Source organism: Lepidochelys olivacea (genome assembly GCF_965140295.1).
Source record: "Lepidochelys olivacea isolate rLepOli2 genome assembly, chromosome: 10".
Taxonomy (NCBI): domain Eukaryota; kingdom Metazoa; phylum Chordata; order Testudines; family Cheloniidae; genus Lepidochelys; species Lepidochelys olivacea.
The window spans coordinates 66585078-66613063 of NC_140420.1; the positions used below are offsets into that span (position 1 = coordinate 66585078).

General features: G+C 44.2%; 1 protein-coding gene across 1 annotated transcript; it reads right to left on the reverse strand.

The window, feature by feature from the left end:
• Positions 1-268: 268 nt before the first annotated feature.
• SLC27A2 (solute carrier family 27 member 2) lies at positions 269-27986 on the reverse strand. The gene is made up of 10 exons (XM_084640747.1): positions 27420-27986; positions 22236-22445; positions 20746-20904; positions 19439-19563; positions 13066-13260; positions 12284-12374; positions 9973-10171; positions 8794-8891; positions 2861-2991; positions 269-1101 (listed from the first exon to the last, which is right to left on the reverse strand). The coding sequence occupies exons 1-10, from the start codon at positions 27895-27897 to the stop codon at positions 925-927; spliced, it is 1863 nt and encodes a 620-aa protein (XP_084496873.1). The 5' UTR covers positions 27898-27986; the 3' UTR covers positions 269-924.

Below are 27986 nucleotides of genomic sequence, written 5' to 3' on the forward strand. Positions count from 1 at the left end.
CCAGTACAACTTTTGTGTGTACACAGGCCGTGTGTTGCCTGCTCTTCACTCCAGATGAAATCAGTTGAAAATGTGGAGTGGATCACAGGTAACACATGACTTTAACTGCTTCAGAACTAAAATCCTGAATGTGAATTACCTGGAGTCATATAATGATTTACAATGACTTGAATGTATTGGCAAAAAGCCTAACAAGGGACCCAGTTCTCTGAGGGTTTATCTGCAGAGATTGGGTGGCATTTGGACACACAAACAAACAAACAAAAAATACAGCATTCTGATTTATTATTTATACAGCACCACAGAGTCATTCACGACAGTATATGACAATCGAAGACAGGTCCCCGCTCCAAAAGAGCTTACAATCTACATACATAATAACACAAGTCAGAGCACAAGTTGATTGTGATTTGCCTAATAAGCTGTGTATGTGCCTTGCTAATTCTGAATTTTCTCTCCTGTCCCATTTTGAGGCCCTAACTCAGAAAAGCCTTTGAGCACAAGATTACGCACAAGAACAGGAATGATGGTGCCGCTGGGTCATGGAGGCTGTTCCAGGCACAAGGGCCAGTGTGAGAAAGGCACAGAAGAACCAGTGGAGGCAGGGAGCAATATGGTGATGGGAGTGAACAGTGCTGGGTTCGAGAGGGGAAGAGGAAGGAGCAGCCAGGCTGAGAGGTAAGTGGAGGCAGAGTTGTTGTGTGTCCTGAGTGAAGCTGGGAAGTGTGAAGGTTAACACACAGACCACAGGGAGAAAGAACAGTAGTTTTATGTAGCTCCTGTCACTATTAAAACATCTCCATCACACAGAATTTTGGATACAGGCACTTGATAACATTGATCAACTCACCAAAATGGCTTTTTGGACTCAATAATGTGTTTTGAAAACTGAATATTCTAGAACAGTGATTTTTTTGGACACACTTACAGTTTTAGGCTATTGTTATTTATAGCATTATAAATGTCCTGCGTCATCGGCACGTACGTCTTTTCTTTGTCATCCAGGAAATACAGGCCATCCCTGATGACTGCTGGGTTGAAGCCCTCCTCCATTAATTGCACTTTACGGTGTTTAAAAGTTGCTGTGATCTCAATAGCATCCTAGAAAAAGCAAAAAGGATTCTCTAACATTGACAAGCAACTAACAGTGGGTACTATCTTTAAAGCTGGAAAAGTCAAACCATTCAGAAGAAAACTGTCTTGCATTTTCTCCAAGTGCAATAGCTACATGAATGAATGAGGAGGACTTGTGGCACCTTAGAGACTAACAAATTTGTTAGTACAGACTAAAACGGCTACCCCTCTGAAACATGAAGAAAAATGTAAATCCTATCTCCAGTGGTGTAGACAATTAATATATTTGAGATGTGGGACTCAGATTTGATGCAGCTCTGTAGCCTCATAGCTAGGAGTCAGAGACAAGCTAACAAAATGTATAAGTATCTAAATTTACCCAAGAATTATTTCTGCAGGTTTCAGCATGTGGGACATAATCCTGGTTCTGGACCTTGGAAATGCTTGGGGCCACAGCAGCCAAATGCCACATAAGGCCTTCTGCACTGCCCCGCATCCTGAACAGATCTCTATGGCCTTCAGCAACGAGACTCCTATGAGCATACTCATGCATGTTCCATTTGTAACATAATGAGAGACAATTGCTTCAGGGCCTGATCTAGCAAAGCACTTATGCATGTGCTTAAAGTTAAGCCTTAAATTTAAGCATGTGCTTAAATGCTTTGCTGAATCAGGGCCTTACTAATGTCTATTAAACAAATGGTATGATGGGGTCTATAGCTTCTTTCAGACCACAAAGGGTGCCTTGCAGCCATAACATCCCCCAGCCCAAGATCTTAACCATCTGGGCTGCAGCACAAAGTGGCCTCCAGGAACCAGAGTGAAGCCAACAAAAGGTTGGCTCCAAGGGAATCCTTCCTGGAGAGCGGGGAAGCTAAAACAAATCCGCTGGCTTCCCAATGAGGCCTGGTGCAATTAGGACCAGTTGGACCCTGTTCTGAGTTTAAGAGAAGTGGGGTGTGAAAAGGGCAGGATTTTGCTCAGAAAAGGAAGGAGAGGGAAATCTCTACAGGAGGTTACGTAAGTCTCCGGGGGTTGTGTTGTGGATGGCAAAGCACAGTATAGTTTGTCTCATGTGATTATTTGCGTAGCTACCCAAAGACAGAGGCTGGATTAAATAGTTTGGGATGTTAATATCTCTGTGTTTCTTCTGATGAACCATCCCAGTAAGTACATGGTCTTCTTGAGAGGAAAATTCTTTTATTTGTAATAAATAGATACATACAATCAAATTGCCCTCAGGATTGGCTTCCTCAGTTTAGCTTAAACATTATATTTCAACATGAATAATATAGACAAGGAGGGCTGAGGTTGTTTGTTCATCAGTGTATTGAAATCTAGAAGTGGCAGGGCCCCTAGCCTGCAGAGTGCTCCAGGTGGGTGGAGCCCTATGTCTGCAAGAGCAGTTTGCCTACCAGCACAGCTTAAGTTTGAAACTTGGCTCCCTTCGCTGTGTTAAGGGTATGTAAGAGGAAGTCTGTATATTTCCACCGAGAGATCTTTCTAGTTCATAGGGACATGCATGATACATTCAGACACATGACAGGCATCCTGCATTTTCATAGGCTCACCCAGCTTTCTGGTTCCAGGCAGAATGGAAACATCATGGGCCTGATTCTCCTCTCTCCGTGGTGTAAAACAAGTGTAAGCGAGGGAAGAAAGAGGACCCTAGAGTGCTGCCAGCATAATTATAAGTAACTGCAATCCTCATGGAAACAAGGGAGAAGACAGACTAGTGCCCTGTTTTGTGCAGTGAGGCAGGAGACATGTAGTAAGGCTGCCTTACCTGAATCCTTACAAAGCGAGGTCTTGCATAATTCGGCAGGTAGTCTACAACGTGTCTGTATATCTGCTCCCCATTAAATTCACAGCCCTCCTTTAGTCGAATGGATGCCATTCCTATTCTGCCTTCATGACCTAGAGGAACAGTTATAGGCAAAAATAATGGTTGATATCTAAAGTCCTGTTGTATAAATGCCAACACTTGTGTTTCTCAGCGATTTCATTATTTAAAGATCTCTAATGATGGGAACAATACATTTATAGGACTGAGATAAAACTAGAGTGACCAGATAGCAACTGTGGGGAAAAAGGGACAGGAGGTGGGGGGTAACAGGCGCCTATACAAGAAAAAGTCCCCCAAAACAGGACTCTACCTTTAAAAACGGGACATCTGGTCACCCTAGGTAAAACCCAACCCTGTGCAGGATCCCCCACACCACTTTAACCCTTAGGCAGAAATTGCACTCGGCTGGGACTGAGTGAAATCTCAGAACTTGACTTTTAACACTGGGGTTAAGTTGTGCAGAGAGCTTCACATGGGTTTTATGCACAGGGGTGAATTTGATCCCTAAGGAGCAGAAATATGAACTCTACTGTAAATTGCTGAAAAAAAGGACCACGCAACTGAGCATGGAGCAGGTCTCATTTAAATCCATCCATCCTCTGTTTGCCAGAAGTTGGGAATGGGCAACAGGGGTTGGCTCACTTGATGATTGACTGTTCTGTTCTTTCCCTCTGGGGCACCTGGCATTGGTCATTGTCTGAAGACAGGATACTGGGCTAGATGGACGAATGGTCTGACCCAATATGGCCATTATGGTCATCAGGTCTGGTATTTCTGGCATAAATGGTTCAGGAATGTACACAATGTATTTTAAAGTGGAACTGTTACAGATCCACAAATCTCCAGTGTTTTTCTGCCCCCATCCAGCAAGAGTTCTGTTCAGATACAGTCAGGAGCTGGGACTTCCTCGCCTTTCTTCTCTGCAACCCTTCAATAGCCTCCTCCCTAGCCCTTCAAAAGAATCACTCAGGATATTTAATATACAGCAAATACTTTAACAACTAGGACAGGGAAGGAGGGGACAGAATGGTTTCAATAGGAGAACATCAGACCTAATATTTTTAAATAAATTCCTACAGTCATTTTGTGACTAAATGGATTTTCAAACAGTGGCATTATGGAATTAATTTTAATCCCTAAAAGAATAGAGAACCTGCTAGACCTGATTTTCTCATGCACTGCTTACAGTAGGCCAAACTCTGGCAGGTCCTGACACCTGCAACTACCACAAAAGTCCGTGTTTACATTATACTGTAGAGTTTAGGCCAAATTGTGTGAGAGTTACACTGGTTTCACACCTGATTCTTTTTGGATTTCATACTAACCTATTTTTTCCACAGCTGAATCTTTCCCTCAAATCCTATTTTGTTGTTAATAGGTATTTAGAGCCAGCCTTTGTCAAGAGAATTCAATTCCCATTTAAGCACCAAAACATGTGTCCAGATTTTTAAAATAATTCAGCACGTCAGGTACTGAGTTCCTTTGACAGTCTGACCATAAGCATCACAATGGGAACTGCTGGGTGATGAATGTTTTTGAAAATCTGCCTTCTATTGGATCCCAAAGTGGGAGCTGAGACCTTTTCAAAGTCTGGTGTCAACCAAGAGCGCCAAACACTCTAAAATCTTGGCCTTATTGTTTAAAAATGAATTTAGGACCCTATTCTGCTATCTGCTACACCAGTGTAAATCAATGTCTAGATTTACACCAGGGTAACCAAGGGTAAATATGGCCCATAATTCATTAATTACTTTGTAAGATAAAATTTAAGCAAAGTGTCACTTTAAACATGATTCAGTTCTGCAAGCTGCTGATAAATAGCAAGCTAATCCACAAATGAAAAAGAGACAAAAGAGCATGGGACTATCTGGTGTCTAGCGGCTGTCAACAAGAAATACTGTAATTCTGGACATTCCTTCTGGATTTTTGCTCAAACTCATCCATCTGAGGGTGAGGATGGAGAGGAATAAAATCCAGTCTCTCCTCATTCATCACCATCCAACAGGGCTGTGCATTTGAGTTCTGCAGGAATCCAAACAACTGGGTATTTGTATAAGAACGGCTATTCTGGGTCAGACCAAAGGTTCATCAAGCCCAGTATCCTGTCCTCTGACGGGCCAATGGCAGGTGCCCCAAAGGGAATGAACAGACAGGTTATCATCAAATGATCCATGCCCTGTCACCCAATCCCAGCTTCTGGCAAACAGAGGCTAGGGACACCATTCCTGCCCATCCTGGCTAATAGCCATTGATGGACCTATCTTCCATGAATCTATCTAGCTCCCTTTTGAACCCTGTTATAGTATTGGTCTTCACAACACTCTCTGGCAAGGAGTTCCAGAGGTTGACAGCGCGTTGTGTGGAAAAAATACTTTCTTGTGTTTGTTTTAAACCTGCTACCTATTAATTTCATTTGGTGGCCCCTTGTTCTTGTATTATGAAAAGGAGTAAATAACACTTCCTTATTTACTTTCTCCACAGCACTCATGATTTTATAGACCTCTATCATATACCCCCTTAGTCACCTCTCTTCCAAGCTGAAAAGTCCCAGTTTTATTACTCTCTCCTCATACGGAAGCTGTTCTATACCCCTAATCATTTTTGTTGCCATTTTCTGAATCTTTTCCAATTCCAATGTATCTTTTTTGAGATGGGGCAACCACATCTGCACGCAGTATTCAAGGTGTGGGCATACCATGGATTTATAGAGAGGCAATATGATATTTTATGTCTTATTATCTCTCCCTTTCTTGATGACTCCCAACATTCTGTTCGCTTTTTTAACTGTCGCTGCACATTGAATGGATGTTTTCAGAGAACTGTCCACAATGACTCCAAGATCTCTTCCTTGAGTGGTAACAGCTAATTTAGACCCCATCATTGTATATGTATAGTTAGGGTTATGTTTTCCAATTTGCATTACTTTGCATTTATCTGTTACATTCTTGGTGTTTTCTTGCCTGAGATATTGATTGGAGGCAGGGGACAAAACTGCATAAGGAGCTGGTCTTTTCATGGTATTTCTATCACCCAGAAACACAAACACATGCCAGCCCTCGCAATACTACAGTCCCATAAATACCACCACCACCACCGAGCACACACCTATGATATGGTTTTCTGTAGTGGCTTTGCAGCACTGTAATAAGGAAAAAGACATTTCCACAAACAAATGGAGCCACATGAAGACAGAGCTAATATCCCCACAAAAGGCATTGCAGCCGGCAGTCATGTTAATGCTTGACATAGTGCTGTGCAGAGGTCCCACTATGCAGATAAAAAGGGAAAGTGGCAGCTAAAGGCAGTGCAGAGCAAAAGAAAAAGATGGGAGTTTATTGAGAGCAATGGGCATATAGTTCCCCTATAGCCACCATCATAAGCATGTTTCTCTTCCTCTTTCCAGATCACCTGCTCAAAGAAGCCACCTGGCATTCAGATTTGTTTTCTAGTGTTAGTGAAAGATCTGGTTTGGAGCTTTATATTTTTGCATCCGAACACACTGGATTAGTTATCTCTTCCCTGAACTTGTGTATTTTATTTTGTGTGGTTAACTCCAGGTGCATTAAGAGACTGAAATAGAAATATTATTTGTACCATATAAAAACAAGCTTACGTGCAAAAAATCAACAACTGTATAATGCTGTGGTAAGAAGAGAACTGTTTTGAACAATTATTATTGCTTTCCTGTGAGGCCAGTCAGTAATTGGATATGAACACCTCTTCTAGCTGGTTTTACAAGTCCAGTGGGAGTTAGGCTATACTTCCCTCATCTCCTACAATGTAATCTGAGAAGAGGCTAAGGAACTCTGGACTATTCACATGGTTACCTGGCTTGTGCAATCTCTCCCATGGCAATTGTGTGTTTATCTCTATCTCAAAAGCAGGTGCAAACAAAGGTAATGATTTAAAGAGATAAACCCTAATTTTGCTTTAGTTGTTAATGGTGATATGCAAAGAAATCTTGGTTCTTTGTCCTTTTATGGTTTCTTTTGGATAAACACAGATGGCCTGAAACAGTGGTGGTTGGGCTAAGGGGTTTTGCTGTTGTTTTTGTTTTTAATCTTGGAAACATCAGGAATGTCCACTATGGTGAGCCCTGTTTTGGCCAGAGGAATTACTGGATGTGTCAGAGACTGTATTGGGAGTTCTCACACTTTCAAGAAATAGATGGGGGTGTGACATCTTTAACAAAGACTTCCTAATTCCAAAGCATTAATTAGCCATTGAAGCTACACACATCATAACGTATTCTAGGCTAGATAGGGCCTGAATTTCAAAGCAGGAAAAAAAGCTCTTTCTGAAAAACCTTTTTATATATCTTTCTTTATATATCACCAAAAGCAAATATGGACCCAAGCCTAAGGCTACCCCCACCCCTTTGCAGAAGCACAAAAACTGCAAGTAGTAAATGTAAGACAAGTTAGAGAACATTCACCATGTAACTGATTCTAAACTGACCTTCTCTTTGTTTGCTTTAGGGTCGCCCAAAGTTTCATTGTGATCCCCCAACATGGATCATGCTGGGATCTGCCATCATAAGCCTTTTGCAACAAGACCTGACATACGGGGAGAGGTGTGCAAATCAGGTATCTGAAAAGTTTCTATTCTACTCAGTTATTAGATTACAAACCCATATGGGTAGGGACAGCATCTTCATCTGTGCCCTGTACAGTGGCAAGCACGCTGGGCCAGATCCTCAGCCACTCTTCACCCTCTGAGGCATAGGGGGCATTTGATGGAATGCAGTGTGCTCCAATGATCCTGGTCTGTGGAGTGGCTCTTGGGATCTGTCAGCCACAGGAACAAATTAGAATAGCCTTGGGGCTGCTCTAAGTTGCTCAGGGGGACATTTGGGCCCCTGGCAGCTCCAAGATAAAGGAGACAGAAAGGTGATGTAACGCTACATACTCTGACCCCTTGGGTCAACTAAGGTTAATCTGCCACACCTGATAATCTGACCCTATGTCAGTGCTCTTCAAATTACATAATGATAATTGCCATGATACAGATTAAATGGGGGTGAGGGACTTTATTTAATGTTCTGAGGACCACCCAATTATCTGGGGAGTAGAAAATTGTGCATGTGGTACAAAAGAGACTGTACATGTGATTAGAACTGCTTTTGGGGATTCAGCTCATTGAAGAGAGGTGGGAGGAAACCCAATTTCCCAAACTACTTTCTTCTTCCTTTTCCCCAAAATCTCTCTCCACAGTATTTTCCCTCTCTCATTCTACAGTAAGTGCAAATCTGATAGCTATAAAACAAGGATCGGCAACCTTTGGCACGTGGCCCACCAGGGTAAGCCTGCTGGCGGGCTGGGCCGGTTTGTTTACTCGCTGCGTCTGCAGGTTCGGCTGATTGTGGCTCCCACTTGCCGCAGTTTGCCACTCCAGGCCAATGGGTAGTACAGGAAGCGGCAGCCAGAACATGCTGCGGCCTGCGCCACTTCCCGCAGCCCACATTGGCCTAGAGCGGCGAACCGTGATCGACCGAACCTGCAGACGCAGCAGGTAAACAAACAAGCTCGGCCTGCCAGAGAGCTTACCCTGGCAGGCCATGTGCCAATCCCTGCTATAAAACATAATGGCTAGTTATCTTCTAATGTGGTTTCTAAATCTCAAATCCGCTCCTACTTTCCTCTTAACATCCCTTGCCCAATACTAGACTAAAAAGGAAGATTTTGCTAAGGCTCTGCAGCTAATAAACATTGTACACACTTAAATGACTGAGTTTTCCAGATGCAGCACACGAAGAATAGAGAAGCCAAAAGAGAGAGCCTTTTTGTACAGTTCACTTAGTACGTGATGAAATTATGGTATTCTGTGTATAAAAAGATCTTGCATTACCAGATTTTCAAATGATTCATTTATACCTGGCACAGGCACTCCATACACATTAACTTCTTGGACAAAGTCGATCAATCCAAAAATATCTGCAACTTCAGTAGTAGCCACGTTTTCCCCTTTCCATCTGGAAAACATACAGTAGTGAGCAGGTTTCATCATTTCTGATCAACAACAACTTTGTCATAGGCTTACCATTGCACTTTCACTTTGGGATCAGGGTGCACATTCCTATTGGCATGAGGGACCTGTTTTAATGCCCTACCTGTTGGGGTACGTGGAACCTGTAAGGTTCCAGAGAGTTCAAGGAAGGACTCTTGTTCTACCGGTAACCCAGTGTATCGCCTTCTGATTTTGTTTTCTCAACTGTCAATATTGTGGGCCCTAAACACCCTCTCCCTAGCTCTATTATTTTGGGTCTTGGTGGCTTACAGCGAGAGAGGGGAGTCCCAGGCTGAGTCCAACAGATTGAAACATACAGATATTTTGAAGTCTTCTGCTGTGGTTATGCAGGTGGTGAAGGAAAGATATTTTACCTCCACCATGGCACCTGGGTGGTATCATGCTATAGAACCATTCCTGGTGCTGGTGGTGAACAGCATGGTCAAGCTGAGCTGCCCCTACCTGATAGTAGACATGAGGCTCACTGTTGAGATTTTTATGTTACTTTGAGGATGAAATCTCTTGAATCCAAAAGGAGCTGTCTGCCTCCATGTTGACACAACAGGGCCTGTTGAAGGCTTCAGTTCCAAATTGCTGGACATGTTGGGGAAGCTCCAGCTACAATCTGTGAGCTGGACCCATGTCCTTTCTAGATGGTGAAGGCACTTAGAACTCATTAAGCTTGTTGTTGGTAGAGACTCCCTAAACAAATTTTAGGAAGGCAGAGAACCAGTTTTCCTTAAAGAAGCTACTATGTAGCTCAGAAAACCTTTTGGCAATCTTGCCAATTAGCAGCTTGCATCTAATCTCCCTTTCTGGAGGCAGGTTTTTGAGAAAGATGCAACAGATAATTCAGGCAGTGTCTGGAATCCTCATTTGAGCTTCAGGAAAAGGAAGTAAGTGATGTAGGGTCCTCATTTTTCTCACCTTGAAGTGAGACAAGTGAGTGCTCTTCATCAATCATTGAGAGATGCTGGACAAGGAGTCAGAAGGAACTGAGACTGAATTAACATTTTCTTCAGTCTTAAGTATCTTAATAAACTAACCGGAATGTATCTCCGACTCTGTCATGAAAGTAGATGAAATTGTCCTGGTCAACCATTAAAAGGTCACCACTATTAAAATATAAATCCCCTTTCTGGAAGACGTTTGTTAGTTTTTTCTTCTCTGTCTGGCTTTTTGCTCCTGCATAGCCACTAAAAGGAGAAAATTGTGTGATTTTGCAGATCAACAGCCCCGCTTCACCTATGAAGGGAAAAAAATGTCTTGTCATGTGTTTGCAAACCACCATGTAATGACACTATATACATGATTTTAAATGATATAATAGTAGTGATGATGTTTGTAGATGTCATAGAATCATTTTAGGCTTCTTTCATAATCATCTGCCCTTAAAATTAGCCATATAACTCTAGGTTAAGGGCTCGGCTCAGGCTCATCCTTTCAATACCATGGGCTCTCACAAATAGAGAGGATATTACAAGTTTTATGATACTACCACTCTGTACGCTAGCGTACAGGAGCACAGAGTCATTGAAGATTTAGGCTGAGATATGCAAAGCCTCTTAAGACTTTGGATGCCCAATTTCCATTAAAATTCATTGAAACTGGGTGTCTAGATTCCCTAGGCAGCTTTGAAAATCTCAGCCTACATAGGGCTTGATCCCACCTGGGGATAAGCAGGATTACTCCATGAGCATCCTCTGAAGCGGGCCACTTGTACTCCACTTCCCTACAAGCCAGGTTACTTCCATGCTGTACTGGGTGCTTCAGGGATTGTTCACCTCTCAGCCATCCCACAAGCAGCACAAAGAACCAGTTGTGAGGGGAGAATGCATATAAGGACTCAGCCCACGCACTGTGAATGCAGAATGCATTAAAAAAACTGCTTAGCGCATCCACAGCTACAGTACGTTGCTCTCTAGACCAGGAGAAGCTATAGTTATGGAGTGACTTGTGCTGAGGGGTGGGAGTGTGACGTTTGGAAGGAGGTGGTATTGTACCTATGTCGATATGCAAGGTGAAATTCACCCACAATCAGCAGGAAGATAGGGCCTTGTGCGGGTGCTGTGCTCTGGGGCGAATGTTACCCATACTGTGTACAAAATAAATTGCAGCTGCACACTTGGCAGCCTTCTCTATCCTGCCCTCTGGCTTGGGATTTGGTGGAGATTTCATGTTTATCCATTTTATGGATAAGGAGTTTGTTTCTATAGCACCTTATAATCGTTCATAACCAAATGCCAGACCCCCCCCCCCCAACTCAACGGCTAAAACCCCAACCTCCCGTGATGTGAACATTTACACACAATACCAGGCATGTGCACTCTCTCCTTCCTGCCAGTCCGCGATACGGTGTTGTGGTTGGAGGGGGGAGAAGGAGACACACCATGAGGCAGGTCCTCAGCTAGTGTAAATTGTCATTGCCCCATTGACTTCCGTGGCATATGCCAATTTACACTGGTGAAGGAACTGCCCCCATACGTACAGTGGGAGCATGCATTTCTGCTCCACCTCCCAGCCTTCTCACATTCCTCCCTCACACAAATATGTATCTGGCATTTTTGTAGTCCAGAGGCCAAATCCCACTCTCAGATAGATCAGTGCAATTCTGCTGACTTCAGTGGAGTTGCGTTAGTGTAAATGAAAGGAGAATCTGGCCTCAGCACTGAATTTTTGAGCAGCTCCATGTGTGAGATTGGAAAGGACCGACAGGGAGATGGAGCTGAAAAAAATATAATTGCCTGAATCCTGTATGTGAAATCAACAGCTGTATGGAGCGTTCAGTTTGAACTCAGAATTGTACATTCCAGTTATAAAGTCATCCTCCATGTGAAAATGCCTAACACATGTAAAGTATCAAAGTAGTTGCCCCACTTTCATAGTTGCATTTTCCATTAAAACCAATGAAAGTTTAATCTACAGGGGCACCGATTTTACTATATAATAATTTTGAAAATGCTTCTTTTGGTGGCAGGTTAAGTAAATTTATCAGACAAAAACAAGATGGCTCAAGTTGAAGGCCAAGGTCCATACTATGAAAAGATTATATTAGCTCAAAGGTAAAAGCACCCTCAACTAAAAGAGACTGCAAACATACTGAAGGCAGATAGAATTATTAAAACAACATGTAATATTTATTTGATCTGGCATTATCCCTTGTCTTTCCTTAAAGCTGCATACCAGATCTCATTCCCGTAGCAACAAATTTTCTTGTTTGTGTTTAAAAACTAGAGATTACCCAACAACTGTCCTAAATGGCCTTTCCCATTAAAATGGGCATAGAAAGGTTAATTTGTGATTTTAAAGAATTAAATTTCTTTGTGATTTATTCTTTTAAGGAGTAAACATTGGTACCTTTGGGAACTCTTATGCAATATCCATTTTCATCTCGGACTGGTTCATCTTTCTCTACGTCGTATCTAATCAGCTCATAGCGTATAATTTTCTAGTGAAAATTTACAAAATATACATACACGTGAATATCTGAATTGAATTTTCAATATATTCTACGTATTGAAGTATTGCTTTAAAAGGTGCTAACTTCATAATATTTCTGACGTATGTTCAGTGTCCAAATGCTCTTTTGTCTGAAAATCTGGCAGCTGTATGGGGCTCCCATTGCAATAAAACACCTGTCACTGGCCCAGGTCAGCTGACTTGGGCTTCCAGGGCTCAGGCTGTGGGGCTATAAAACTGCAGTGAAGATATTTGGATTCAGGCTCAGGCTAGAGTCCAGCCTCTGGGACCTCTCCCCGCTCGTGGGGTCCAAGAGCCCAGGCTCCAGCCCGAGCCCAAGCACTTACACTGCAATTTTATAGTCCTGCAGCCTGAGCCCTGCAAGCCCAAGTCAGCTGACCCAGGCCAGCCACAGGTGTTTTACTGCAATGTAGACATACTCTTAGTGAGATGGCAGCAGTTAGGGTGACATCAGTCTAGCATGGGACAGGCATAAACTAAAGTTGGGGAGTGCAAGGAACCCTTCCCTGGGTATATCTGCCCAAGGTTCAGCTGAGCACTGGGCTATGCATTTGCCTCTTAAGGCTTAAGTGATGTGGAGGGCCCATGTGAGCCCTTGGCAATGAGTTGAACTTCACCCCTGAAGGACAGAATGCCAGCACTGATGTTATTTTGCTTACCTTATGGAAGTAGTTTACTCTCCCCACGGCACCGACTTTTCCAGTGTAGTTAAAAAACCCAACATTTCCCTCGGTTGCAGCATAGAACTCCAATATACGGATGTCTCCAAATCTTCTGACGAATTCCCTCCAAACATCAGCCCTTAACCCATTGCCTATGGCAATCCTTACTCTGTGATCACCATCGCTGTCTTTCTAGACATGAAAACCCAACAGACATAGGTTAATGATTAGGTTGAGAAAAATGAACAAGTTTAAAGAAGACATCAGTCTGCAAATATAAAGCACATTTTGAAGTATAACAGGTGTACACATCTTTACAGCTACATGTGCAGTTATGAGATGGATAGATGGCCTGATACTTACATTGTCTAATATTGGAGACAGGAGAAGGAATGTTGGAGCAGCATCAGGCTGAATATCTGTCTTCAGCTGAAGTCAGTGGCAAAATCAGGGGGCAGGGCTGGCTCCTGAGGGTGAAATTCACCACCTGCAGCGGCTCAGCATGAAACCTATGCCCCGCTTTATGTTCCACTTACGCCTGTTTTGTGCACAAGACTTGTAGTGACCCTCTGCATGGGTTGAATTCCACCCTTAGTGCCGTCAACGATTTAGGAGGTAAAAATGGACAGATTTTCAAATTCCCTACACTTCAAAATGACATTCAAGGGGGAAAAAAAAAGCTGTCTCGGCACTGAAGTCTTTACCTAGGCAATACATTAGCCTGTGTGAGGACTGCAGAACTGAGCCTGTTAAAATGAGAATATTTTCTTCTCATTTTTTAATATGCTGCCATACATGTGCTCTTCACACAGCAAATATGGAGATGACAAAGAAAAGGGTGATAGTTCATCTGGTTGCTTACACGAATTGTTCTTATTTATTTACTTACATCCCAGCAATAAAAGAGAACCGAATTTGGTTGTACGTATAGTCTATAATACACAAGCAATTCTAATGGGCTTTTGGAAACAATGGACGGGAGCTGTAGTACGCTGGGAATTTTGACAAAATCTGGGGACATTGCTCTTCCAGATCTTCTAATTTCTATTTCTAATTTCTGAGGAGAATTTGCTGTAACTTAAGTTGTGTAACTTAATACCCAATAGCATTTCAAGGCCCAATGGGAGAGGTTTTTTTAAAAATACATGTTGGCTTATTAACCTGGACTGCTTTCACTGTTGCTACTGGCCCAAATTCTATTGTAAACTCACTATCACAGGATGGCTGCCTCCATGGCACCCCCTCGTGGCCTTATGGTGTTCCAGAAAGTGGCCCTCTGTCTCGATTTCCCTCTTCTGGTGTCCAGTGCACATATCTCATTTCCCCCCTTCTTCCGGAGTCCCCCATAACTCCACATAAGTTTTCAGAGTATAAATAGCCTTTTGCAGGGTTAGTTTATTACAAAAGGTCCCACAGCCACAATTCAGATTTCTCCAGCACAGTCCACACAGTACATTCACATTTCAAGTCCCAACATGCCATCAACACACCATCTACAGCTCTGACATCTCTCCCCACACCACACCACACCTTTCAGGTACAGATCTGTCTTTTCTCACCACACCTCAGCATCTCTCACTTTGCCCCACCCCAGCCCCTCTAGCTGGGGTGCTTCTCCGCCCTGAAGGTATGGTTCCAGCTCTTGCCTGGAGATATAAGCAGGCTCACCCCTCAGCCCTCTCTGGCCCTCTGGCTTCAGCTTTACAGCTCAGAGAGCCAACAGGCATTTCTGTCTGCTGTTCTCAGCCTTCAGCCCTCTCTAGCCATACCTCTCTGGCCTGGGGAAGTTTGCCTTCCTGCCTTCTGCTTTCACCAGCCTGCTCTTGCTTTATTCCTCATGAGGGAACTCTTTATCACTCCCTTCTTCCCGGGTATCCCCTCCCTGATGCTCTCAACCCAGCTCAGCTCTTCTTCTGAGCGCACTCTGTCTCTCTCTCTCCCGTGGGTTACGAACTCTCCCTCTCTCAGGACTGGGTTCTGGACTCTCTCTAGCCTTTGGGCTGTCTCTCATTTATAACTCCAAGAGGCAGCCCCACCCTCCTCATTACACCAAACTAGGGTGCCCCTGGAGTGGAACAGGAGAGCTGGACTCCATTTCATTTAAGGGGACAGCTACCCTGTTATACCTACACTTCAATCCTAATTTTTCCCTGGCAGCAGCTGGCATCTCAGTGATCTGAGCAAATGAAATTCTGCTTGATAGAATGTTTGCATTTTCTCAAGAACCCTAACTCCAGTGGGACATCAGCCAGAAACAGGAATGTCCAGCTGGACTGGATGGATACATTAGCTCAATGCATCTCAAAGTATAGTGTGTGCAGGGCTAGCCAGGCGGGGAAGGGAAGTATGTAGAACCGTGACAGTGTTACTGCCAGTTTCCCTAGGCTGCCCTGCTAGCATGGAGAGGGTGAAGGTGACCACAATTAGTTTTATTTTCCTGAAGCTTCAACTTTCAGAAGTTTGGGAAATGTTGCATTAGCTGAATGTTTCTCACTCAACTGCCAGCAGTGAAATGGTTGAGCAATTTCTTGTCATTTAAATGTTCGTAATCAGGCGTCTAAGTTCATGCTGCTGTCTATGCTGCTGTCTGTCTGTCTAGTTACAGAGACAATGAGCCAAATCTCTCCCTGGGGCAAGCCCATTAAAGACAAGAGAGTTACTCCAGGGAGGAATCTAGACCAATGAGACAGCAGTTTGGATCCATTTACATTGTTAGATGTTCACAACAAAAAGGACAAGAAACTGCCATGGAAATGAGGCTGCAAGTTTTGAATATGCAAATACTCTAATTATAGTTTGCTTTTATGTTTTGATTATTCCAGCACATGATACTGTTCTGGACTTCAGTTATGTAGCTTCTGGGTTATTGTTACTTTTCTACACACTTGGTCCAGCCTTGGAAGGTCAGTTCAATAATCCAAATCAGTAGTTCTGATTGATTTTCCTCTTTGATTTACTGAAAGATTTGCCATTAAAATGTCTGAGCAGAGTCAAGTAGCATATAAAACAACCCAGACTGTCTGCTGAAGTTCTGCACACTTGTGCCCTGATCCTGTATGGTAGAGTTCAGTTATTCCAAAGTCTTTCTGGGTTGACAGTAACTTGCGTGTTATAGAGGCCTGCGCAATATGGTCGTGTGTCCTGGGAGGTTTTTTCTTATACTGCTTGATTGGGGACTTGTAGGGCTTTGAGACCAAACGTGTTTCCATTTTGAAATGTTTCACTGGGGACAGTTTGTTGGTTAGCTCCAGACCAGCAGTCTGTCCTTCCTCTTTCAGGGTCCTGAAGTCGCTCTATCTCATTCATTCTTTTCCATTTGTTGGCTATGGAGTCCAAGGCCAGAAGGGACCATTGTGATAATCTAGTCAGACCTCCTGTATAATACAGACCACAGACCTTCCCCAAAATAATTCCCAGATCAAATCTTCTCAAAAAATATCCAATCTTGATTTTAAAATTTCCAGTGATGGAGAATCCATGGGAGGGTGCAAATTAAGGCAGAGGGTAATTTACAGCCAGGTATAACTTACTTAGGCTGCCAGCTCTCCGAGGCAGGGACAATCACTTTACGTTTGTACAGTGCCTAGTGCAATGAGACCGGGACCTCTCGGCACTAGCGCAGTACAAATAAGAGCTTCTGCCAAGTCAGGCTGTTGCATGCTCTCTCTAAGGTCTTAATTGCAGCTTTCTGGGAGAGGCTCATCCACTTAACATGGTGTACCTATGGGCCGCAGCACCACATATTAGAGAAGCCTGTAGGCCCTGCTTGTATGGAAATGCTGTCTCCAAAGTTGCAGAATCCTATGTGCTTGGGGCGATGATAAATCCTGTGTTAAATAATTAAAACAAAGCTGTGTGTCGGTTTTCTTTTAAAGCCTGATCTTCATATATAAACTGTGACTATTACTGAGGAACGCCCATGGGAAAGCCTGCTTCCCCCACGAAACGCCACTCAGTTACACTGCCCTATCATTTTCATGAGTATAATTCTTTTCCTTGGCTTCAATGTCAGCCTTGCAAGTTTCTCAGTTTCTGCAAGACTCCCAGTACTTTCATTAACATGTCAGTTAGCGGTTCAGCTGTTTTTCCCTGTGCTGCTAACATTACTGAGGACCTTCGCCCCTCTAGGCATTCGCAACTGACCTGTAATCAGGCGGCAAAGCTGCCACCAGCTGTCCGAGTCCTTGAGACCTTGGTTAAACTCAGTATGGCTTGTGATTCCTTTGTAGTCTATGATTAAATGGGGCATGATTGCCAAAGGATAAAATACCATGAACTACGAGCAACTATAAACGAACCTATTTACGTTAAGAGCAAACCCCATGTTGCAACCAGAGAAGTAACTTGTACATAAAACATATGAAGGCATGGAGTGGGGAAGAGTTAGCCACTTGTTCACTAAAATAGATAACTCTCAGAACCAATGCTAGCTCAATCAGGAGTTCTTGGGGAGGAGGATCCTTGCAGTGGTTTTAAGTATTTATTGTGTTAACAAATCCTGACAGAATGGTCATGACTATTTATGAATGGCTGGGCGGCTGGATGTTAGGCGCACATTCTGGCAAGTTTACTGCCTGCAGAAATAGATTCAGAGTATACTTTTTCTCTAGCTCAGCTTGTATCTGTTGCTCCAGCTCCATGGGTTCTACTGAAGTGGAGTGGGGCAGGCTCACATCCTCCTGCCTCTTGCCTGCTGAAAACTGATTCTAGCCACGTCCAAATGTTAAATGACCAGCTCCTTGATTTCCCCATGGGACCTTTCGTGTTTGGTCTGCAGCTAGCTAGATTATAGCAGGTGTGCACTTTCTCTGTTCATTGTTATGGCATATGAAGCTGAGAGCCTAGTTATGACGTGTTCATATTCTAGTACTCTTTGTCAAGACTGTGCAAAAGAAATGCCCACTTTAAGTCACTGGTGCTTAGTTTGAAAGACATTTCATGTTAATCTAAATTAAACTGGAAACTCCTTGGGTCAAGGATCTTGTCCTGATTCTGTATCTGTAAAATTCTGTGCAAAGTGCTTTTAGTTCCTCGGGTGGAAAGAGCTATCTAAAAAGATGTAAAATAATATATTACACCTAAATAGTCATTATTTTAAGAAAATAATTTAAAAAATATTGAAAATGTGGATGGGTAAAATATTAAACCAAGGCCCATCTGCTTTTCACTTTAATACTTTTTGTTTTATAAATTGAGTCTTCACAATATGGAGAGCATGTTACATACTTGCTAATGTCAAAACAGATTCATATGTCCTTTGCACTAATGGGAGAATACATTGTAAAGTGTGAGCAGTAAAGTAGGCAATGGGAAAATGAGTCGGTCCATATAAGCAGATATTCACATAAGGGGTTTCTTCGCCTCTCAATATTAAAATAAAATAAATATATTGCATTATCAGTAATGGGAATTCTTTGGCTAGGACCTCCAAGAACACAGATTCATTAACTGGGACTTGATTCTGAAACTAGGCAACAGCTTTTAACAAAGAAACTACGGCTTTGCTCCAACGTGCCCCGTACTCTTCTTTCCCCTTCCCAATGCCCCTCCCTTCTTCCTCCTATGCTGGGGGGAGGCTTATTGCACAGGAATAAGCCGTCTTAATGCTGGAGGAATTCCCCAGTTGCAATCTCTGCACACTCAGTATGTCTACACTGCAAAGAAAAACCACCAGGGCAGTGAGTCTCAGAGCCTGGGTCAAATGACTTGAGCTTACGCTACAGGGCTAAAAACATCAGGGTAGACATTCCCGCTTGGGCTGGAGCTCAGGCTTTGAGATCCACCCCCTTCGCCAGGTTTCAGAGCCTGGGCTCCAGTCTGCTCCCGAATGTCTACACTGCTATTTTTAGTCCTATAGCACAAGCCCAAGTGAGCTAACCTGGACTCTAACACCATGTCTACACTAGCAAGCTTACAGTGGCACAGCTGTACCAATGCTCGTGTAGTTGCTCCATGTCAACACTCCCATTGACACACTTACACCAACTCCAACGAGCGGCGGTAGCGGGAGAGTGTCTCCCTCCGACAGTGCTGTCCACACCGGCGCATCTGTCGGTGTAATTTATGTCGCTCAGACCGGTGTTTTTTTCATATCCCTGAGCGACGTACGTTATCTTGACAAAAGTGCTAGTGTAGACGTAGCCTTAGTTTCACTGCCAGGGGGTTCTTCCCCTGCCCCCATCCCCCATGCTGATGTACCATTAGACAGTGGAAAATGAACTTGGTGGAACAGAGAATCTGGCCCCTGGGTTAATCTGTGGAACATCTAAGGCTCATTATAGTCCATGAAAATATTAGAAGTATTACACAGGTAATCCAGACAATACTTATAATCAGTTTTCAAAAAACTCTGGTGCATAGAAGAAATTACCTTTGGCATGTTGCATAAATACCGAAGCACCTCCCCAATATACTGGATGACTGTTACGTTGTATTTCCTGCAGTCAACCCAAAACTGGCTGGCTGAAAATTTGGAGCGTAGAGCTAAGGTTGCACCTACACAAAGAAGAAGAAGGGGGAAATAATAGAATTGGGCTATAATAAATAGATTTTGAGAAAATGGTACAATTTGCTTAGTAGTTTCAGTGATGAGTACAGGAAATTTGCAGGATGACAGATTATATAACTTCATGTTAAAAGTGTGTGACCCTTTCCTAAAATAAAGTCAGGTACAATCCATGGCCAGGAAGTAGCTGTATCCTTGAATGCTGTCCATCAGAAAGTATGGGAGTATTCATAGCGGATGAACTTTGTGGCACTCTGCACCATGTAACCCCGGTGGTTGTGCTGCACAGGAGGAGCTGCCTGTGACAGACACTGCAGGTGGATGCAGTATGTTTGTGAGGGGCGGGGAATCACATTGTATGAAGTTGATTGGTGGTTTCTGTCTCACTGTGGGCCAGAGACTGTATGCAACTCCAGGCGGGAGGGTTGCCAGTGCTCTTCCAGGAACTAAAAACAGGATGTGTGTGTGTGATTACAATTATAGCAACTCACTCAGGCTGTAAACACCTGCAGAGAGGTACTACCTCTAGGGAGGTTTGCCTGTACTGTTTCAAACTGAGCGTTCCAGAGACCAGCAGACAAAGAAAAGCGCTTTTGGCATAAAAAGACTGAGTCTGAAGGGCTTTCTTTTTGATACAGCAAACAGACAAGACCTTCTGTCCAGCGGGGGACCCAGCCCTTGCAGAAGGGTTGGAAAGACTTTGGCTTACAAAGGCCACATAAGACTAGCTTTTGGCCTGTGGATAGGAATTTTTATTATTTTTTATGCTTTCCCTGTAATGCTTTTGCCCTAACAAGTATATTTTGCTTTGTGAGGGCTGGTCGGTAACTAATATACACGCTTGTAGCCCCTGGAGAAAGGTTAACCACAGAGGCTGGATCCTGGTCATTCTGGGGAAATCTCAATGAAGTGCGGAAGGACTGCAAGTGTAAACCCCCAGTCTGGAGGGAGGATGATGCAGGTCTCCATCCAAAAGTGGTGAGGGCTAAGAAGACTGAAGCTTCTAAGTGGGTGCCTTCAAAGGAGACCAGGAGTGGAGTCAAAGGTGCAGTTAACCCTAAAACTGTGACACTGCCATGTAGGGCTGGAGAGCTGGCTCCGGGTATGAATTTTGCTGTTTCTTCCCATATGCACAGTAACTCATTCACACTGTAATGAGTGTATTACTGTACCTTGCATGATGCATCCATGAACTCCAACCAGGAGGGCAGCACTGTGATACAGTGGCAGGGCATTATACACAATGTCCTCAGAGGTCACGCCACTTGCAATGAACAAATTACAACCTAACAGCATGCGTTCGTGGGTAATCACTGCAGCCTTTGGAAGACCTGTGTAAAGACAATAGAAAAGGTGTGATCTTTCATATGATTGGTACACCTAATGACCAAGGTGGTTTGGACAGGGACATCCCTTAGCGGAGGAGTTATTGAAGGGGATACTCAATCAGGGGTAGGCAACCTATGGCATGCGTGCCAAAGGCGGCACGCGAGCTGATTTTCAGTGGCCTTCACACTGCCCGGGTCCTGGCCACCAGTCTGGGGGGATCTGCATTTTAATTTAATTTTAAATGAAGCTTCTTAAACATTTTAAAAATCTTATTTACTTTACATACAACAATAGTTTAGTTCTATATTAAAGACGTTTAGAAAGAGACCTTCTAAAAACGTTAAAATGTATGACTGGCACGCGAAACCTTAAATTAGAGTGAATAAATGAAGATGCGGTACCCCACTTCTGAAAGGCTGCCACCCCCTACTCTAAACCCTCATAACTATCAGAGGCTAGAAGTTGATAAAGTACAGATAGAAACAAAGGAGTCAAATGAAAAAGAGTCCTGTTTATTTACAGCACGTGAAGGTATACAACTAAATATTGACAAGTTTTATAAGTGTTTGTATACAATTGCTAGAAGTCCAAATACTAAGATGGCTTAACCTGAAGGCCTGCTATCGAGTGAAGATTTTGATATGATAGGTATCACAGAAACTTGTGGGGGACAATGCTAATCAATGGGGCATGGTAGCACCAGGATGCAAAATATACAGGAATGCCAGAGTAGGTCACGCTGATGGGGGAGTGGCACTGTATGGGAAAGAAAGCATAGAGTCAACTATAGTAAAATATGGTACAGTTTGATTCATTTAAGATACAATTTGATTCACATACACCTCGGAAGACGTTTACTTCCAAAAGTGCTTGCGATAGTTAATGGGCCTCATCACCTTGTGATCTAGTCAATGAAACCAAAAAGTGGTTAAAAATAGCCTCTAGGGCTGTACCGATCTCTGAGTCCCCCCTCTCCCCCTCGGCCGATTTTGGAGATTGGACAGTCACATCTGTCTATTTTTTTTCCAAATGTTCTTCTCCCCCCCATTGATGTGTTAGATGATCCACACACACAAGGGAACCTGACGGTACACAAAGTGTTTTCCAGTGCCCAAAGAAAAGGAAAAAAACATTTGTCTCTAATCTCTTTCATTTCCAGAACTCTTGGGTTTCCTTGTAACAGTAGCAGGTGAAATATTTTCAGACAGAAATGGGATTTTGAAGATGGCTTGTAAGAATTGCTAAGCAGAAAAAAGGAAAATTAAAATCTCACTCTAATCATTTCTTCCCCTCCGTCGCTGGGATGTTTCTCAGCTAACCCCATTTACATTACCTGTAGTCCCAGAGGTATAAATATACATGGCAGGAGTTTTAGAAGTGACATTTGATCTCCAAGAGTGTGGAATAGGCTCATCTGAAACCACTTCCAATTTGTCAATGAAGCTGTCAACCCCTTTTGTGTCGGATGTTCTGCTTAGGTAGAAGACTCTGACGTTTTCTTCTTTCAGGGCTGGCAATATTTCTTCAACAGCTGCTTTGAATTCTTATGGAGCAAAGAAAATAGAAAATAATTCTAAGAAAATTTTGCATGGCCAAATTTGTGTCCCAAGTTTTGCCTTGGGAGATTTTGAATTTAACTGGACTCAGGAGTGCGTCATGCCTATGTCGGTTCAGCGTCTAATGAAAGGAGTGAGGCCGTGGCTACTCTACAGTGGCTACAGGGACAGCTACACTGCCGCAGCTGTGCTGCATGGTGCTGTAGTATAGAAGCTTTCTACATCAACAGAAGTTGGTTTTCCCTTGATGTAGATAATCCACCTGCCTGAGAGCCGCTACTCCAGTGAGGGTTAGGTCAACCTAATGACGGTGCACAGGGCATGACATTTTTCACAGCCCTGACAAACGTAACTTGGGCAGTCTCAATTTTAGGTGTAGACCAGGCCTGCGGAAAAGCACTTTGTGCGTCCCTGATCCTGGGGCTGACTCCATCATCAGTACAGGTTAGCTCACCTTTGAGAGGTATGGGCCTTGCAAGAACCAGGGAGTAGGAATGCCCTAGACACACTTCCTCCTGCCTGCAGCCACCAGGAACATGATCCCTGGGCTGGGGGAGGAATATATAGCTGGCCCAGCCAGCTCTGTGTCTGCTGAATAGGACTCATGCTGAGGGTGTTCCCTAGGGAGTCTTATAGCCTCTTTGTGGCCACTTTGTGCTAGCTAGGGGATGGACAAAATGGACACTGAAGGGTGGTGAATTTCCCCCTTCGAGGGAAATACACTCCTGTGCAGAGTTCCCACACCAGCCTATGTACCACTTACGTCCCACCCATCCTTTGTACAAAGGTGAATTTCATCCACAGTGAGCCTGGATGCCAAAGAAAAAAAAAGTAGACATTTACAATAAAAAGGGTTCAGTGTGAGAAATGACAATGCACAGGCTCTCTTCATGTACAACACGACGCTTACTTGCTCACTTGCTCTATTAGAAAAATAAGATTATCTGCTTTGGCTGGTATAGTCACCAGCGTCTTGGCTGGTTTCTTGCAACTCAAAGTCCTCCTTTAAACAGCGAATGGCTATACGCGTGAAAACAGAAAAGAGAGTCTACATTTTCATAATGTTGGGTGGAATCTGACAAGCATGCTGCAAAGCAAACAAAAAGACCTTTCAAATCACAGGTGTGACAATTCCCCTTTGAACTAGCACGTTCAGATAATTTAACATGGACCCTCATCACCAATTTCATTCAAACAGCTACTGCTTCAGGTTTCCATTCTCAAAACAGCTTGAAGCAGGGTGGAGAAGGAATCACAGACTCATGTTGTAGAAAGAATAATTTATGGGAATCAAACTGTAAAACTCACACACAAATCAAGCCAGGGAACATTCACATCCAGGGACACATTGGGGTTGATTTACTCACATAAACGCTCCCACTGAAGTCAAATCAACTGGAGTTTTATGAGAGCAAGGGGAGGAAAATTTGGCCCCAGGCACACGCTATCAAATTTGCTGATGTGTAGAGAGACACAAACCAGATTCTCAGCTGGCATAATCTGTCATAGATCCATTGACTTCAGTGGCTGTCTTGAGGGCTGCCCTAATCAGTGCTGAGTGTAAAGCCAGCACCAGGATCGGGGGGAAGAAGCTGTGCTGATTTCTATGGAGCTACATTGACTTACACCAGCTGAGAATCTGGCCCCACATTTGTAGTATGTTTTATAGCATGAAATATTTTTTTTTATGTCTGAACAAAACCCTGACACGCTGTCCAATTTAATGTCTACAGTTAACTTACGTAGCGCTTTAACTTTTATGTCACTAAAACCAAAAGTGAGAGATTACTTGTAAGAGGTAGCTGGTTTATGTAGTGCTGATATAAAAGAGCCAGTATTCGCTGTAGGAGCCTGACTCAATATCCCAGGGACTTTTCTCTTCACTCAAATGAAAGGACTCTTGCAAATTACATGAATATCTAAAAAATGGCGTGTGCAAGAATCCAGTCCTTTAATTTATATCAATCCCTTCCCCAAGTCTTGAAATGCTGCAAGAGCTGGCTGTGTGCATTTTTCTTGTGTGGAAATGCCATCAAAAGAGTCGGAACTGTTCCTAATATGCAACCTATTGTTGGATTCAGCAACCCAACCTGCTGTATCCCAAAACAAACAGCTCTGCCATTCACTTTGAATTTAGCGACTGGTATTGCTATTATTGGAACCAATATTTCTAGGGTAGTTGCCTGTCGATGTTCTTGGCAATGGTATTTATAAATATACCAAGGCAAGGCTCAGACTGTAAAAGTTTGCAGTTTGCAGTTTCCCCTCCCAGAAAAGCTACCCCCAAAGCTGGAAGCTTGCAGGCCATCTGTGTGGAGACCCCAGACCACTGTTGCTACTCTGGCTCCCACCAACACCCCTGGCTCCTTGCCAACATAACCCATTGGTGCTGTACTGCCAAGGATCCCCCCGACCCTCCGTAGCCTCCTCTAGGGTTCAGGCAGGGGAACTAAAAATGGTTAATATGGCTTCAGGCTGTATTAACATTTTTGGACATCTTCTGCAGGACTGGAAGGGAGAATGATGTGCATTCAGGTGGCCTGCCCCTCCTGTTCCTGCCCACTCTCACTCCACCCCCTCCTTCTACACAGACCCTGGACTGCATGGAGAATTGGGTTGGGTGGCAGGGAGTGGAATGTTCTGCAGAGGCACCTGACCCCCCTTTCTCCACATGTAGATCTAATGAGCCATGGTCTGGCACCAAACAGACGTAAATACAATACACTCTACTCCTGTTTATAATTGAATCAGCATATTCCTTTGCAGAAACCTATTCAAAATATCCATGCAAGTAAATATCAGTTGTGATCATGATACAGTTGTGATCATGATATAGCTGTGATCAGAAGAGATTTACCTTTGACCAAGGATAGCACAGAAATGCAGAGTAAAGGTCGAAACTCAGATCGGGGTGACAAAGTAAATGTTTAACAGAGGGGAAATCTTTTTTTTTCTTTTTTTTTTTTTGTCCTCTCCTTATATTATTTTAACAGCTGCTAGTAGTGACTACTACAGCTAAGATTGGGGAAATTATGTCATTAATAAGCCATTATTTTCAACCACTCAGCTTAAAAAAAAATCTCATTTTGGGCTGAAACCTCCTTGGTTTGGTCTTTTCCCAGAGCTGAATACTTTTTGGAAAAGTACATTTTCCTGTCCTAAACACTAGTTTTTTTCCATGCTGATAAGCAGATAAATTGATTAATTTTGAAAGTTCAAATGTAGCATGGAATTCATTCTCACTGAGGTATAGTTCCTGTGTTAGGCTTGGAAAGATTTGTTTTGAGTTAATAAAATTTAGGAGCATTTAAACATCTGCATAGAAATGGCCTTGACCCTGCAAATATTAATGCAGATACTCTATCTTTATATATAGATATATAAAACACCTGATACCTAAGTATCTCTCTCTCTCTTTCTGGATATTTCCCCTTACTATATAAATTGGAAATGAAAATATATTGCAAATCATTTGGGAACATTCATCCATTCATAGATTCTAAGGCCAGAAGGGACCATTGTGGTCATCTATTCTGACCTCCTGTTTCACACAGGCCATAGAACTTCCCCAAAATAATTCCTAGAGCAGATCTTTCAGAAAAATATCCAATCTTGATTTTAAAATGGTCAGTTACAGAGAATCCACCCTTTGTAAATTGTTCCAATGATTTATTACTCTCACCATCAAAAACTTACACCTTATTTTCAGTCTGAATTTGTCTAGCTTCAACTTCCAGCTCTTGGGTGGTGTGTTATGCCTTTCTCTGCTAGAGTGAAGAGCCCATTATTAAATATTTGTTCCCCATGTAGTTACTTACAGAAGGTATGTTACATTCTTACACCTGACTTGATGCATCCTCTGCTTACCCCAAAAAGCACCTGGATGTTTAAATGCTACATCTTTGACTGCCTGGCTCTTTGACAAAAACCTTCAGCACTATGGCACAGATCCTACAACCTATTTCATCTGGGCTGATCCTCCTTTGCCCACCTGGAGCCCCATTAAGTCAGTGGGGCTCAATGAAGGCACAGGGGACCACCTAGACACAGTCAATTTCAGGATTAAGGTTTAAGGCCCCAAACTCGATGCTGATAGGGCTACTCATGTGCAAAGCTAATCATGTGCATTGGTAGGACTAGGGCCTTACAGACTGCATCTTGCTCTTCTGCACGGGCTAAATATGGGGAGAACCCCGCCTCCCTCCCTGGGGGAAAAAATTCTGGGCAAGGCATCTCCCTTGCCATGCCTCACCAAAGCTGTGGGAGTTGAGTTGAGACAGAGCATCCGAAAGACCTTACAATAAGACTCCATTTACTATGTTCACTGACTTTTGACCCAGTTACCTCTGTCCTGCACCAAGCTGCAGTTTCCTCACTGTTTATTTGTTCCAAATTACTGACACTGGAGAGGTGAAGTCTTGACAATGAAGTTGTAGCAGAGGTTATTATACATGTTAAAGGAAGAACCCTCCTCCTCAACCCGCTCCCCACCCCCTGGGGACTGTCCCACATCCTGGGCTACCCCTGTCCCCAGAGGGACTGTCCCACACTCCAGGCTACCTTCATCTCCTGGGGACTGTCCCATATTCCAGGCCATCCTCATCCCCTGGGGACTATCCCACATTCTGGGTCCCAGGGGGACTGGCCCACATTCCGGGCTACCCCCAACAATGTGTGGACTGTCTCAGATTCCAGGCTACCCCCATCCCCACCCCTGGGGAACTCTCATATTCTGGGCTACCCCCATCCCCAGTCCCGGGGCGTGTCCCACTTTCCTGCCTCAGAGGGCTGCAGGGCAGGTGAGCTCTCCCCCTGAGCAGATGTCGATGAGCAGCAGAAGCCCAGGCAGCAGGTGTGGGCCCACGTGGATGGGCAGCCGGGGGCAGCCACTTTCCCTATCCCCCCACCCTGAGCAGCTCCGGGCTGAGCAGCCTGCCTGCCTGCCCGCTGGCGGGTCTCACCTGGGGCTGCCAGCAGCACCTTGGCTCCGCTGCACTGGAAGCAGTGCAGCAGGGACTTGGCCCTGATGTTGCAGTTGAGGCAGGCCATGGCGCAGCCCAGCTTGGCCAAGCCCAGCCAGATCCAGAGGTAGGCAGGCTCGTTGCCCAGGCAGAGGGCCAGGCAGTCCCCTTGCTGCAGCCCGGCGTGCTCGCGCAGCGCCCGGGCCACCTGGCTGCTCCGCTTGTCCACCTGCCCGTAGGTGTGCACCTCCTCCCTGAAGAGCACCAGGGGCTTGCGGGGTGTCCGGCGCGCCCGCTGCGTGAACACCTCCAGGATGGTGCGCGGCGGCGTCCGCGCCGAGTCGCTGCGCACCCGGTGCGACATCCAGGCCACCGTGAGGAAGAAGCGCAGGTCGCCGAAGAAGTAGGGGCAGGCGAGGCGCAGCAGCAGCGGCAGGAGCAGCAGCCCCGCCAGCGCGGTGTAGAAGCCGGAGAACATGACCCGGCCCGGCCAGTGCCCAGCGCAAGGGACTCGGAGCGCACGGAGCTGCGCTGGGGGAACGCGGCGCCTAGCCAGCCGCTCGCCTC

What these genes read in the sequence shown, in the direction of transcription:
- SLC27A2 (XM_084640747.1), bottom strand. Translation starts at nt 27,897, where the DNA reads ATGTTCTCCGGCTTCTACACCGCGCTGGCGGGGCTGCTGCTCCTGCCG. An exon ending in TTGCATAAGAGTTCCCAAAG is followed by an intron (nt 10,172 to 12,283) that starts GTACCAATGTTT and finishes TTCCCTTCATAG; the next exon opens with GTGAAGCGGGGCTGTTGATC. An exon ending in CTCGCTTTGTAAGGATTCAG is followed by an intron (nt 1,102 to 2,860) that starts GTAAGGCAGCCT and finishes TGCTTTTTCTAG; the next exon opens with GATGCTATTGAGATCACAGC.